Genomic DNA, 13,174 nt, shown 5'->3' with positions numbered 1-13,174 from the left:
AAACATTCTTTATTATCATCAGGGATTGGTTCTGCGTTATTCTTTTTATCGCCATCGTCGGACACTAGCAGTTGAATAAAATGTTCTTTCCATATCCCCAGCACACTATCTGTATCAGTTACCAGATTTTCTTCTTTGTCTCTTCAGAAGAATGTGTCTGTACCAAAGCCATCGGTTTGATGTTTAATACTTTTGTAGAGTTTTCGGACTTCATTCTGGCTCCTGAACATCTCGTTTCGCTCACACTCGCGTCTTTGCATATCCTTGTTCTTCTTGCGAAAGAAAAGTTTCTCCTCCCTTCCTTTTTTCCGATATCCCTCCATCATCTGGCGCGTTGGTACTGACTGTAATGTTGCCCGGTATGCCGCATTCTTGGCTTCAGTAGCTTTTTGGCATTCCTTTTCGTACCATTGAGGAGGCTTTTGGTACCCAAGTACGGATATAAGGGCTCTTTCAATGGAGTGGACAATAGTTTGCCACTGCGCCATTGTATCATCGGAGCAAAGAGTGCTTTCATCAAGCAGTTGGGTCAGTCGAGTGGAGTATGCAGATGCCATCTGTTGTGTTTGCAGATTTTCAATATCCACCTTCCGTGCAGTGTCAGATCCTACTTTTCTCGCCACACTTAGACGGGTGGGAACCTTTGCTGCAACAAGGTAAAGATTCGAATCGATGTTTGCGCCTCGGATCGATCATATATCTAGCTGGTTAAATGTCTTCCATCTACCACAACATGATCTATTTGGTTCCCCGTGTTTTGATCAGATGACAGCCATGTTGGCGTGTGAATCCTTCAATGTTGGAAACCGATGTTGCTAACTACCATGTTCTTCGCAGCGGCGAAGTCTATTAGCCAGTGCTTATACAGAAATAAAGTTTGTCCTTATTTTAAAGGTTCGAGGCAGCCCAAAGAGAGTGAACTTATTTAAAAGATGATAGATTTTCAAACTTTTCCTTTTGTGAAAGATATTTGCCTCGATATTAAGGAGTTTAATTTTAAATGGTTAAAACGAAAAATCTAAACTGAGGTTAAAATTTGGTTGAGAGTTAGGAAATTGACTTTGGTACAAGATAACATTGTACCTTAGTTAAAGACGCCTTAGAAATATGAGCGTCTCTAAATGCTTTGAGATGTTCATATTAAAAACGAATTTTTCAAAAAACAATAATAATCAGCGATCGAAGTTTGCAACGGTTGGTTGTTGTTGTGCATGTCCGTTAGTAAAAATTAAATTAAATTTAAAGATAGCATCTTTATTTTAAAATTTTGGTTCATTGGCTTGTTCTCATTGCTAAAATCCTACGAATAAGGAAAATTCTTAAATGTTCGACCATCTTTTTTGCCTGTGTAGCTTTTGTCAAAGAAGTTATCGAGCTTCATTATGATTGAATTAAAGGATAAAGAAAAAAACTGCAAAATATTTAATTTTTATTTTTTATTTTGGAATAACAACATGACAGCCTTTTAAAGCTGAAATATAGTCATCCATCTCATCATTTAATTTCTCCACGGTATTACCCTCCAACCTGGTATGGTATCATCGGACGTATAGGTAATATCTATAGCATCTTGTGGTAAAACTTGAGATTCTATAAGACGCCTCAAAATACTTCCAGTTCTGGTATTGTATTTATTACCCCATAAAGCCAGTTCATTCAGTTTTATTGGCTTTTTGATGGTCAGTAGAATCATGGAAACATCTTCGGACTCCATATGATTGAATTGTAGCAGCAAAGATTCTAAGCGAGCGCAAGAACTTAAATATTTTGCTATATGCTGTGCACCATGAGATCCCAGGCCACAGCCATTCATATTTAAATATTTCAAAGTTCCTGATAATGCGATGGCCTTTAACAGATGATAAGCGCCATCTGGACCGATTTTGTTGTAGGCCACATTGAGATGTAACAAACTGGAAGAGGCATTGCAAAGATATTCCGCTAATATCTCCATGTCATGAGCCATGAACTCGCATTTCTCCATTTCAATTTTTTGCAATTTATTTTGCCACAACAGAGATGCCAAAGTGTGAACTATTTTCTCAGAATCCAAACTTAAATCTTTGCCCAACAAACGATTGGCATTGAAGGCCATCAAGGAAGATGACTTATAAATACCATCAGCTAAAATGGCAAAATTAAACTGGTTTAAGTCGCAAGAGGACACATTTAAGTATTGTATAGTTCTCGATTTGATGAGAAAAGAACGCAGGCATGAAATGTCCTCGTCGGTAAGAAAAGTTCCTTAAAGCAAAAAAAAAAAAATGTTAAAAATGGTTATCTCGTAATGGTTACCTCAAAAAGTTACCTTGCAAATTAAGTTCCTTTATCTTCATTTTCTCCACATTGCATACGAGTAGCTCGAAAAACTCTAGGGGCAATTGCATCATAGTTAATTCAATGTGTCTAAGATTTTTCAAGGATTCAATGAAAGTGTCAAGCAGTTCATTATTATTATTGGGCAGAATTTGTATTCCCACCAGCTTAACGCTTATCAAACTTCGTGTCTTAATAAATTTTATTATAATGGACAAATCTTGCACGGGATCATATGGTCTTTGATAACGGTTTTCGAAATTCAAAACTTCAAATTTGAAATGACGATATGGTATCTTGTCATATTCACGTTGCCAACAATCCAGCATTAGCATGGATAGGGGACGATATTTTAGAGCTGGTGATGGTGTAGCAAAACATGGCTTATAACAAATGTTCATTTTTGTTACAAAAGCGTTTTAGATTAATGGTATATTTTTTTTTAATAGCAAAATAGAACAATAGATTATGACAAATAAACGAATTTACAGAATGTCAGAACTTCTTGATTGATTGATTGCTCTTTACAACGTCAGCCTGAAAGTAGGCTTTAAATTTCATTCAAGTTCGTTTGTGTTCAATCTTTTGAGGGATTCCTTCCCATGCGGTCGATAAGAGAGTTGCATGAAATCATAGCAGTTAAGGGAATTGACTGCAATGAACAAGGCCACAATAATTTTGGGACAGACAACAAATTTGCCCATACAAATTCCACTAAGGCCCGGCCGACACGGGATAACCATGAGTACCACACAGGCTGAAACTTTAAGCTCCGACTTTTGAGGTGTCACAGGAAACTTAGCTGAAAGCTACCGGTCGCGTCCACAGGTTGCGGATGGTAGAAGCTACGTTTTTATGCGGAGTAGCGGCTAACGCGGCCGCGGGCAGTCAGCGATTTTCGAGAGGAGAGTCTCAGTGAGGAGTCAGATGGCACGCCTTGTCATCTCAAGACCTTATAGATGATAAGGCGAGTAATAGGCGCCTTTAAATAACCAATGGTCAACATCAGCGTCTGTTTCCAGGTTAGGGGCAGCTGGAGGTGAGCTTCAGATCATGGAGCAGGCGGCTCGCGACAACGAGGGATACATATGCGATCCCACAAAACCCACGGGGTTGGGGCGCTGGGCCGGAAAACTATGAAAATCAAATGCAAATTTGCCCATGAACATTCCATGAAGGAACAGGGGAAAACTTGTCACATGTCAATGAGCCCAGTCTGATTTAAGTTTTAAGCTCAATGATAAGCTGAGTCGCAGTGAGGAGTCAGGTGGCACTGGCTCTTAATTAAATACTGAGTACCAATGATGCTGGAGATGTCAAGGCGAGTTATTGGCGCCTTCAAATAAACAATGGTCAACATAAGCGTCTGTTCCCAGGTTGTGGGCGGCTGGAGGTGAGCGTCGGATCTTGAAGCAGGCGGCTTGCGACAACGAGGGATGCATGTGCGATCCCACAAAACCCATGGGGTTGGGGCGCTGGGCCGGAAAACTATGAAAATCAAATGCAAATTTGTCCATGAACATTCCATGAAGGAACAGGGGAAAACTTGTCACATGTCAATGAGCCCAGTCTGATTTAAGTTTTAAGATCAATGATAAGCTGAGTCCGAACGGCGTGCCGCAGTGCGACACCTCTTTGTGGAGAAGTTTTTACATGGCTGCCATACCTCCCAAATGTCGGCAGCATTAGGAGTGGATAACCACCGCTGAAAATTTTCCTAATGTTCGCGCCAAGATTCGAACCCAGGCGTTCAGCGTCATGGGTGGTCATTCTAACATCTGCTGCGCTACGGTGGCCTCCGTGAAAATCACTATGAAAAAAATATCAAAAATATCAAAAACGGACCCCCCAACGTTGATGACTCACGCAAACGAAAAAAGTACCATGATTTGAGGATCTGCACCTGGAATGTCCGCACTCTTTATAGAGAAGGTGCAGTATACGCGCTGGCGGATGTATTAGAGAAGTACAAGGCAGATATTACCGCCTTACAGGAAGTGCGATGGACTGGGAATGGCACCACTACAACACCAAACGGTGACAAACTATACTTTAGCTGCCATAATACGAGGCATGAATTTGGCTGTGGATTTGTGGTTAGTCGGAGACTGTAACACCTTGTCTAAAGCTTTACTCCGGTGGATGAGGGGGTAGCCACAATCCACATAAAAGCCAAATTCTGCAACACCAGCCTTATTTGTGCCCATGGCCCGATGGAAGACAAGGACGAGCAGAACAAGGACATTTTCTACGAGTGCCTAGAGAGAGAATATGACCACCGCCCCGCCCATGACATTAAAATCATTCTGGGAGATTTTAATGCGAAGGTAGGGAAGGAAGACATCTCTGGTCCAACGGTTGAAAAGTTTAAGTCCGGTAATGGTTTGAGGTTGATGGATTTCGCCGCAGCAAAAAACGTGGTAGTTAGGTAAGAGTGGCAGTCCTTTTACAGACTCGCTTAGACAATTTTAAGTCCATTGTGATACCACAGCAGCGACAGACCAAGGCTTTTGCCGGCAATCGAACCCACGACCCCAGTACGGGTAATCCAAGCAGGGGCGCCCAACCGGGCAGTTGGTAGCACCAGATTTCATAAAAATATCGTAAAAATCGTAAAAATATTCACACGGCCACATAGCTGTCACCTGATCAAAACACGTGGAACCAAATTGATCACGTTGTCATAGATTCATCCAGCGTGTTAGATGTACGATCGATCCGTTGGGGGAATATAGATTCGGATCACTACCTTGTTGCAGCAAAGATTCGCACCTGTTTGAACATGGCGAGGAAAGTACGATCTGACACTGCATGGAAGCTGGACATTGAAATGATGCAAACATAACAGATGGCAGCGGCATACGCCACTCGACTGACCCAACTGCTTGGTGATAGCACTCCTTGTGCCGATGAAATAATGGCGCAGTGGCAAACCATTGCCCACTCCATGGGAAATGCCGCGTAATCCGCATTTCGTTACCGGAAGCTTCCACCAAGAAACCCATGAGGTCCAAATAACAGTGACCCGACTAAAGAACAAGAAGGCAGCAGGAGCCGACGGGTTATGATGACTATGACATTAAAATAGTTCTGGGAGATTTTAATGCGAAGATAGCGAAGGAAAAAATTTTGGTCCAACAGTCGGAAAGTTTAGCCTTCACGAGATAATGTCGGGTTATGGGTTGAACTGATAGATTTCGCAGCGGCAAAAAACATCGATCCGTGGAGCGAATATAAATTTGGATCATTACCTTGCTGCAGCAAAGGTTCGCACTTGTTTGAACCTGGCGGCGAGAGTACGATCTGACATTGCACAGAAACTCGACCTTAAGAAAATGCAAACATAACGGCATACTCCACTCGACTGACCCAACTGCTTGATGAAAGCACTCCTTGTTTCGATGATGTAATGGCGTAGTGACAAACCATTGCCCACTCCATGGAAAATGCCACGAAAATCGTGCTTTGGTACCGGAAGCCTTCCCCAAGAAACCCATGGTGCAACCAAGAGTGTCGAGATGCTACAGAAGCCAATAATGCGACATATAGAGAAACCCTGCAATCAGTAGCTATGCGCCAGATGAAGGAGAGATATAGGGAGAAAAGGAGAGTGCAGGAATGTCTATTCCGCTGAAATAAGAAGCAAATGGAAAGACGAGAGTGCGAGCGAATTGAGATGTACAGGAGTCAGAATGAAGTCCGCAAAATTCTACCAAAGAATCAAACACCAAACCGATGGCTTTGGTGCAGACACATCCTCCTGCAGAGACAAAGAAGGAAATCTGGTAACACACAGAGGATATGCTGATGATATGGAGAGAACATTTTACCCAACTGCTAAAGTCCGATGTTGGCGGCGAAGAGGACACCGCAGAACCAATCCCTGATGATGGTATAAAATGTTAACCTCTTACCAGTGACCCGAATGAAGAACAACAAAGCAGCAGGAGCCGACGGCTTAACTGCTGAACTATTTAAGACCGACGGTGACACGCTGATAAGGCTTGTGTATCAGCGCAATTTAGTTAGAAGAATGAATACCCGATGATTAGAACCTCAGCATACAATGTCCCGTACACAAGAAAGGAGACAAGACGAAATGTGCCAACCACAGAGGATCAACATCAAACCGACGGCTTTGGTGCAGGCACATACCTCTGCAGAGAGAGACAAAGAAATCTGATAACTGATGCAGATTGTGTGCTGCGAATATGGAAAGAATAATTTTACCCAAGTGCTAGTGTCCGAAAATGACGGCGTAAAAGATACGGCAGAACCAATCCCTGAAGATGGTATAGAATGTTGATCTCCTAGTCAGGATAAGGTCCATGTAGCTGTGACCGGACTCAAAAACAACAAGGTACCAGGAGGTTACCCGCTGGACTATTTAAGACTGGAGGCGACACGCTGATAAGGCGTATACATCAGCATGTCTGCGCAATCTGGCTTGAAGAACGTATAGCCGATGATTGGACCCTCAGCATACAATGTCCCGTACACAAGAAAGGAGACAAGTCAGAATGTGCCATCTACAGAGGAATAAGTCTTTTCCCCATCGCATACAAGATACTCTCGAGCGTATTGTGTGAAAGATTAAAAACTAAAGTCAATGAGATAATTGGGCCCTATCAATGCGGTTTTAGACCTGGTAAATCCACCCTACGCCATCTCTTTGTTGACTGCAAAGCCGCCTTCGATACCCCTTTACTTTCAAAGGTATTTCAAGCCATGTCTGAGTTTAGTATTCCTGCAAAATCAATAAGACACTTTTTCCATTCAGCGGCGAAGCTTATTTGAAGCTCGATCAGTACGTAAATAAGCACTTTTATCTATTTTGGAGTGAAGATGAGCCAGAAGCATTGCAAGAGCTACCAATGCATCCAGATAAAGTCATAGTTTGCGGTTTATGGGCTGGTGGCATCATTGGACCGTACTTCTTCAAAGGTGATGCGAATCGTAACGTAGCTGTGAATGGTGAGCGCTACCATGAGATGATATCCAATTTTTTTTGCCAAAAATGCAAGTAATTGCATGACATGTGCTTTCAACAAGACGGTGCCACAGGGCACACGTAACAATGGACTTACTGAGAGGCGAGTATGGTGAACATTTTATTTCACGTTCGGGACCGGTCAAATGGCCGTCTAGATCGTGCGATAAAAAAAATATCAATGGGTCGGATATCTAGAATAGTTTCCAGTGCCCTAGTGAGCGTGGTCCTCATCGCTCCGCCTATGCCAAGACAACATGTCCTTTGAACTTGTTTTATGGTCCTTATGTTGGACTTTTTCTCCATAGCAGTCCACCAAAGTCAGTCAGTCAGTAAGTATTGGTGTAATCACACTCCTGTAGAGCCAGTGAACTATCCTAGGATTCTGGCCCCATTTCTAGCCTATGGGCCGTCTACATAGTACCCAACATCTGTGAGCCTTCTCAGTACGCTCCTGAATGTGACACTTCCATTTCAGTTTCCTGTCCAACATCACACCTAAGTATTTGATCTTGTCAGATATCGAAATCGTCTTATTGAGGAAACGTGGTGTGTTAAATTGGCCCACCTTCGTCTTCCTGGTGAACAGGCATGTATCAGTCTTCTCTGGATTAACATTGCGACCTCTGGGTCCAGTCCAGTCATATGCCATATTCAAGACCCTTTCGGCCCTTCTGCATAGCTAGTTCGAATTCTTACCCCTTAGAAGTATTACAACATCGTCTGCGTAACAGACATGTTCAAATCCCTCCTCAGTCAGCATCGGTAATAGGTCATTTATGGTGGTCAACTATAGGAGTGGCGATAAAATGCCCCCCGCGGCGTGTCCTGTGCCACCTTCTTCCTTATATTTATGCCATGCGACACACAATTTATCCGCCTGTTCCTTAGCATATGGTTTATCCAGTCACTATTTTTGAATCATCAGAGTCCATTCACATAATTCTGATGATTCAAAATAAGTGTCCGCTTTTTTATTGGAGCTAAAATCCATATTTTTTATTAAAATTTCTTGTTAGTCAAACTCATTTTCCTTTCATTTCCAATCGCCAATTTCATAATCCCATTTGGAAGCTAATCCATCGATGGGATTTATTTCCAATGCAATCATACGTTTTAACTGAGCCTGGCGACGATCCTCGTTGAATGTTTCTGGCAACTCGCCGTACCAATTACTGACAAAGGTCGAAAACAGCAGACCCACAGCGCATGCCCAAAGACCTATGCCCAAATGCATTTTCCATTCACCGGTGGGGGCCTTGAACTCGGCAAAGGTTTGGCAAAAGCTATAGCGATAGAGAGTTTTCACATCCTCCTTAGAAAGTTTCTTCCAATCTCCTTTTTCTTTTTCACGCAAAGCACAGATTGTGGCATCAGATTCACGGAAACATATGGCTGGCATGGGGTATTCAGCGAGATCACAATAAATCGGTGACCCATTGACGCCAAATCCGACATACTCACGTTTGCCACACATGGTGTTGGTGTAGTCAAAGGATGTTTTGCGTTTCATCATAAGTTGGGGTAGTTTATTGAAGACTTGCATGAAGCGGTGAAATTTTCCCATTTGCAGAGCCATTTTAGGGAGAGCGAGGCGAAATAATCGATTTGGTAATTTGTTTTGATATCTACAATTGACAAGTTTAATTGAAAGAAAACACAGAGCTAGAATAAAAACCCGGAAAAGAAAGACAAAATCCGGGCGGAGCCGACTGTATAATACCCTACACCACAAAGTTTGCTTACTACTATGAAGCATATGCAGGGGCAGTAAAATTTTAAAACAATCTCAACAAAATATGGCTAATATTGCCATATATTGTCCATATCAGATGAAAGATGCATTTTGAAGCTTTATCTAAAACTGGTCCAATTTAAATGAGATGAACGAACGTCAATTCAAACACCTCGTGAAAAATTATATCAACATCGGACTATAGCTGTGGCTGATTCAGTCATAATAAGGCATATCGGATGAAAGATATATATATGGGTTATATGTAGGTTAGGTTAGATTAGGTTGAAAAGAGGGTGCAAATATTAATCCGCCCCATGCCACTATGGACATACACCCAAGCCAGTAATCGGCTTGTTGTGCGCTCTAAAACCTATAAAGTAACCTTTAAAAAGAAAATTTTAAGTTAGGAATTCCGTTACAAAATCCTCAATTGTTTTCAACACCACGATTTTACATAAGTGAGCTCGAAGTCTTATGTGTCCCGTTATGATACCAACAGCAATACTGACCACCTTCTTGCTTCCTTTCAGTAATAGCCTCGTCTTCTCGCGATCTGGATCCCTGCATTGGATTTTGCCTTCCTACCGACCGTTTCGCTGTTCCACAATGTTGCATGCGCATTCGCATGCATTGTTATTGTTTTCAATACCACTCCCCTAAGTTGGTTCATATCTAGAATTGTGTCTCCACCTAAGTGCCGGTATCTGTTAGACGCGAAAGCCGGGCAATGACAAAGGAAATGCTCCAACGTCTCATCATCTTGCCCGCATGCCCTACACATGCTATCACTTGCCGTACCGATTTTACATAAGTGAGCTCGAAGTCCTATGTGTCCCGTTATGATACCAATAGCAATACTGACCACCTTCTTGCTTCCTTTCAGTAATAGCCTCGTCTTTTCACGATCTGGAACCCCCCATAGGATTTTCGCCGTCCTACCGACCGTTTCGCTGTTCCACAACGTTGCATGCGCATTCGTCGCCTACTCCCTTAACTGGGACTGCGTCGACCCGAAAGGCTTTGGGTTAACCAAGTTTATTGACGGCAATCTTCTGGCCTTCACTGCTAAATCGTCTGCCTTTTCATTTCCCCTTCGGACAATAAATGCTCTTTTTATGGTCCTAAAACCTAAATCCGAGTGATCAGTCTATATTGCAGCTATATCCAAATCTGGACCGATCTGTGCCATATTGCAGAAGTATTTCGAGAGACTTAACTTAACTCTCTGTCCTAAATTTTGGCGACATCACACAATAAATGCGTCTTTTATAGGCCCAAAGCCTTAAATCGAGAGATCCGACTATATGGCAGCTATATCCAAATCTGAACCGATCTGGCCCAAATTGACGAAGGATGTCGAAGGGCCTAACAAAACTCACTGTCCCAAATTTCAGCAAAATTGGATAATAAATGTGGCTTTTATGGGCCTAAGGCCCTAAATCGGAGGATCGGTCTATATGGCAGCTATATCCAAATCTGAACCGATCAATGCCAAATTGACAAAGGATGTCGAAGGGCCTAAGACAACTCACTGTCCCAAATTTCAGCAAAATCGGATAATAAATGTGGTTTTTATGGGCCTAAGGCCCTAAATCGGAGGATCGGTCTATATGGCAGCTATATCCAAATCTGAACCGATCAATGCCAAATTGACAAAGGATGACGAAGGGCCTAACATAACTCACTGTCCCAAATTTCAGCAAAATCGGATAATAAATGTGGCTTTTATGGGCCTAAGACCCTAAATCGGAGGATAGGTCTATATGGCAGCTATATCCAAATCTGGACCGATTTGAGGCAAATTGACGAAGAATGTCAAAGGGCCTTACATTACTGTTCCAAATTTCAGCAAAATCGGATAATAAATGTGGCTCCTATGGGCTTAAGATGCTAAATCGGCCGATCGGTCTATATGGGGGCGATATAGTCCGATTTAGCCCATCTTCGAACTTAACCTGCTTATGGCCGTCTGTCTGTCTGTGAGTCCAGGTGTTCTTGTATCAAAGTGCAGGTCGTATTTGTTGTCCAATCATCACGAAATTTTGCACATATCACTTTTTTGGCCCAAGGTCGAACGCTATTGATTTTGGTACAAATTGGTTCAGATTTAGATATAGCTCCCATATATATATTTCATCCGATATGGCTTTTTAAGGCTGTAGAAGACACAATTTTCATCCGATCTTTACAAAATTTGGCATTGGGTATTTTATTTGAGGTCTACATATGTCTATAAAATTTCATAAAAATCGGTCCAGATTTAGATATAGCTTCCATATATATCATTCATTCGATATGGACTTTTAAGGCTGTAGAAGCTACAGTTTTAGTCCAATCTTTAAAATATTTTGCGCAAGGTTTTTTATTAGATGTCTCCATATGTGTGCATAATTTCATAAAAATCGATCCATATTTAGATATAGCTCCCATATATATGTATCGCCCGATTTGCACTTAAATTGCTGTAGTAGCTACAATTTTCAACCAATCTGCACAAAATTTGGCACGGACTGTTTTGTTACTGATCTCAACATATCTGGAAAATTTCATCAAAATGGGTTCAGATTTAGATATAGCTCCCATATATATCTTTTATCCGATATGGCTTTTAAGGCTGTAAAAGCCACAATTTTCGTCCGATCTTTACAAAATTTGGCATTAGGTCTACATATGTAAAATCAGTTCAGATTTAGATATAGCTCCCATATATATGTATCGCCCGATTTGCACTTAAATGGCCGTAGTAGCTACAATTTTCAACCGATCTTCACCAAATTTGGCATGAAGTCGTTTCTGTGAAGTCTCAAAGTATGTGCAACATTTAATAAAAATCGGTTTCGATTTAGATATAGCTCCCATATATATCTTTCTTTCGATTTGGCCTTCTAAGGCTGTAGAAGCCACAATTTTGGTCCGAACCTTTCCAAATTTTGCATGAGGTGCTCTATTTGACGTTTTCATATGTGTGCAAAATTTCATGAAAATCGGTTTAGATTTTGATATAGCTCCCATATATATCTTTCATCCGATTTGACCTTTTAAGGCTGTAGAATCCACAATTTTCGTCCGATTTAGCTTGAGACGTTTAAATTGATGTTCCAATACGTGCGCAACATTTCATTAAAATCGGTTCTAATTTAGATATAGCTCCAATGTGTATATTTCATCCGATATGGACTTTTAAGGCATTACAATCCACAAATTTGGTCACATCTCTACAATATAGGGCGTGAGATGTTCTTTTTCATGTCCCAGTATGTGTCATTAAAATTGGCACAGGTTTCGTTAAAACTCCCATATAATCTTTTATCCGATGTGGCCCTTTAAAGATGTGGAAATTCAAATCTTTTGTCCTATGGTAGGAAAATCTTAAAGGTTCTAAATTGCTATTTCAATTGGAATCCAAATTAAAGTTTGACTAGATTCCGAGATAAGTTATACATACAAAAGATAAGAGCGTGCTAAGTTCGGCCGGGCCGAATCTTATATACCCTCCTGCAACATTGATCGCATTTGTCGAGTTCTATGCGCGGTATCTCTTTTTAGACAAACATAGAATATTGAATAAGAACTGTTATGCTATTGGAGCTATATCAAGTTATAGTCCGATTCGGACCATAAATGAATGCTGAACATTGTAGAAGTCATTGTGTAATATTTCAGTTCATTCGGATAAAAATTGCGCCTTGTAAGGGCTCAAGAAGCAAAATCGGGAGATAGGTTTATATGGGAGTTGAATCAAGCTATTGATCGATTCAGATCATATTAGACAGGTATGCTGAGAAGCCGTTGTACAAAATTTCAGCTAAATCGGATGAGAATTGCGGCCTCTCTAGTTTCAAGAAGTCAAGATCCCAGATCGGTTTATATGGCAGCTATATCAGGGTCTATACCGATTTACGCCATACTAAGCACAGTTATTGGAAGTCATAACAAAACACCTCATGCAAAATGTCAGCCAAATCGGATGAGAATTGCGCCCTCTAGAGGCTCAAGAAGTCAAGACCCAAGATCGGTTTATATGACAGCTACACCAGATCATGAACCGATTTGAATCATACTTAGCACAGTTGTTGAAAGTGATACCAAAACACTACGTGCAAAGTTTTAGTTAAATCGGAAGAGAATTG

At 41.4% G+C, this 13,174-nt stretch overlaps 2 protein-coding genes across 2 annotated transcripts; both read right to left on the bottom strand.

The window, feature by feature from the left end:
• Positions 1 to 1,421: 1,421 nt before the first annotated feature.
• On the bottom strand, positions 1,422 to 2,783 carry LOC106091830 (uncharacterized). Its single transcript, XM_013258505.2, has 2 exons — positions 2,309 to 2,783; positions 1,422 to 2,244 (listed from the first exon to the last, which is right to left on the bottom strand). The coding sequence occupies exons 1-2, from the start codon at positions 2,715 to 2,717 to the stop codon at positions 1,499 to 1,501; spliced, it is 1,155 nt and encodes a 384-aa protein (XP_013113959.2). The 5' UTR covers positions 2,718 to 2,783; the 3' UTR covers positions 1,422 to 1,498.
• Positions 2,784 to 8,189: 5,406 nt separating this feature from the next.
• Positions 8,190 to 8,942, bottom strand: LOC106091829 (cytochrome c oxidase subunit 4 isoform 1, mitochondrial-like). Its single transcript, XM_013258504.2, has 2 exons — positions 8,771 to 8,942; positions 8,190 to 8,701 (listed from the first exon to the last, which is right to left on the bottom strand). Exons 1-2 carry the CDS (start codon positions 8,883 to 8,885, stop codon positions 8,343 to 8,345), a joined length of 474 nt encoding a protein of 157 aa, XP_013113958.2. The 5' UTR covers positions 8,886 to 8,942; the 3' UTR covers positions 8,190 to 8,342.
• Between the last annotated feature and the right edge of the window lie 4,232 nt (positions 8,943 to 13,174).

The sequence above is a fragment of the Stomoxys calcitrans genome, chromosome 5, assembly GCF_963082655.1.
Source record: "Stomoxys calcitrans chromosome 5, idStoCalc2.1, whole genome shotgun sequence".
NCBI lineage: Eukaryota > Metazoa > Arthropoda > Insecta > Diptera > Muscidae > Stomoxys > Stomoxys calcitrans.
The sequence above is the reverse complement of the archived record's forward strand: the minus strand, read 5'-3'. Positions and strand labels throughout refer to the sequence as shown.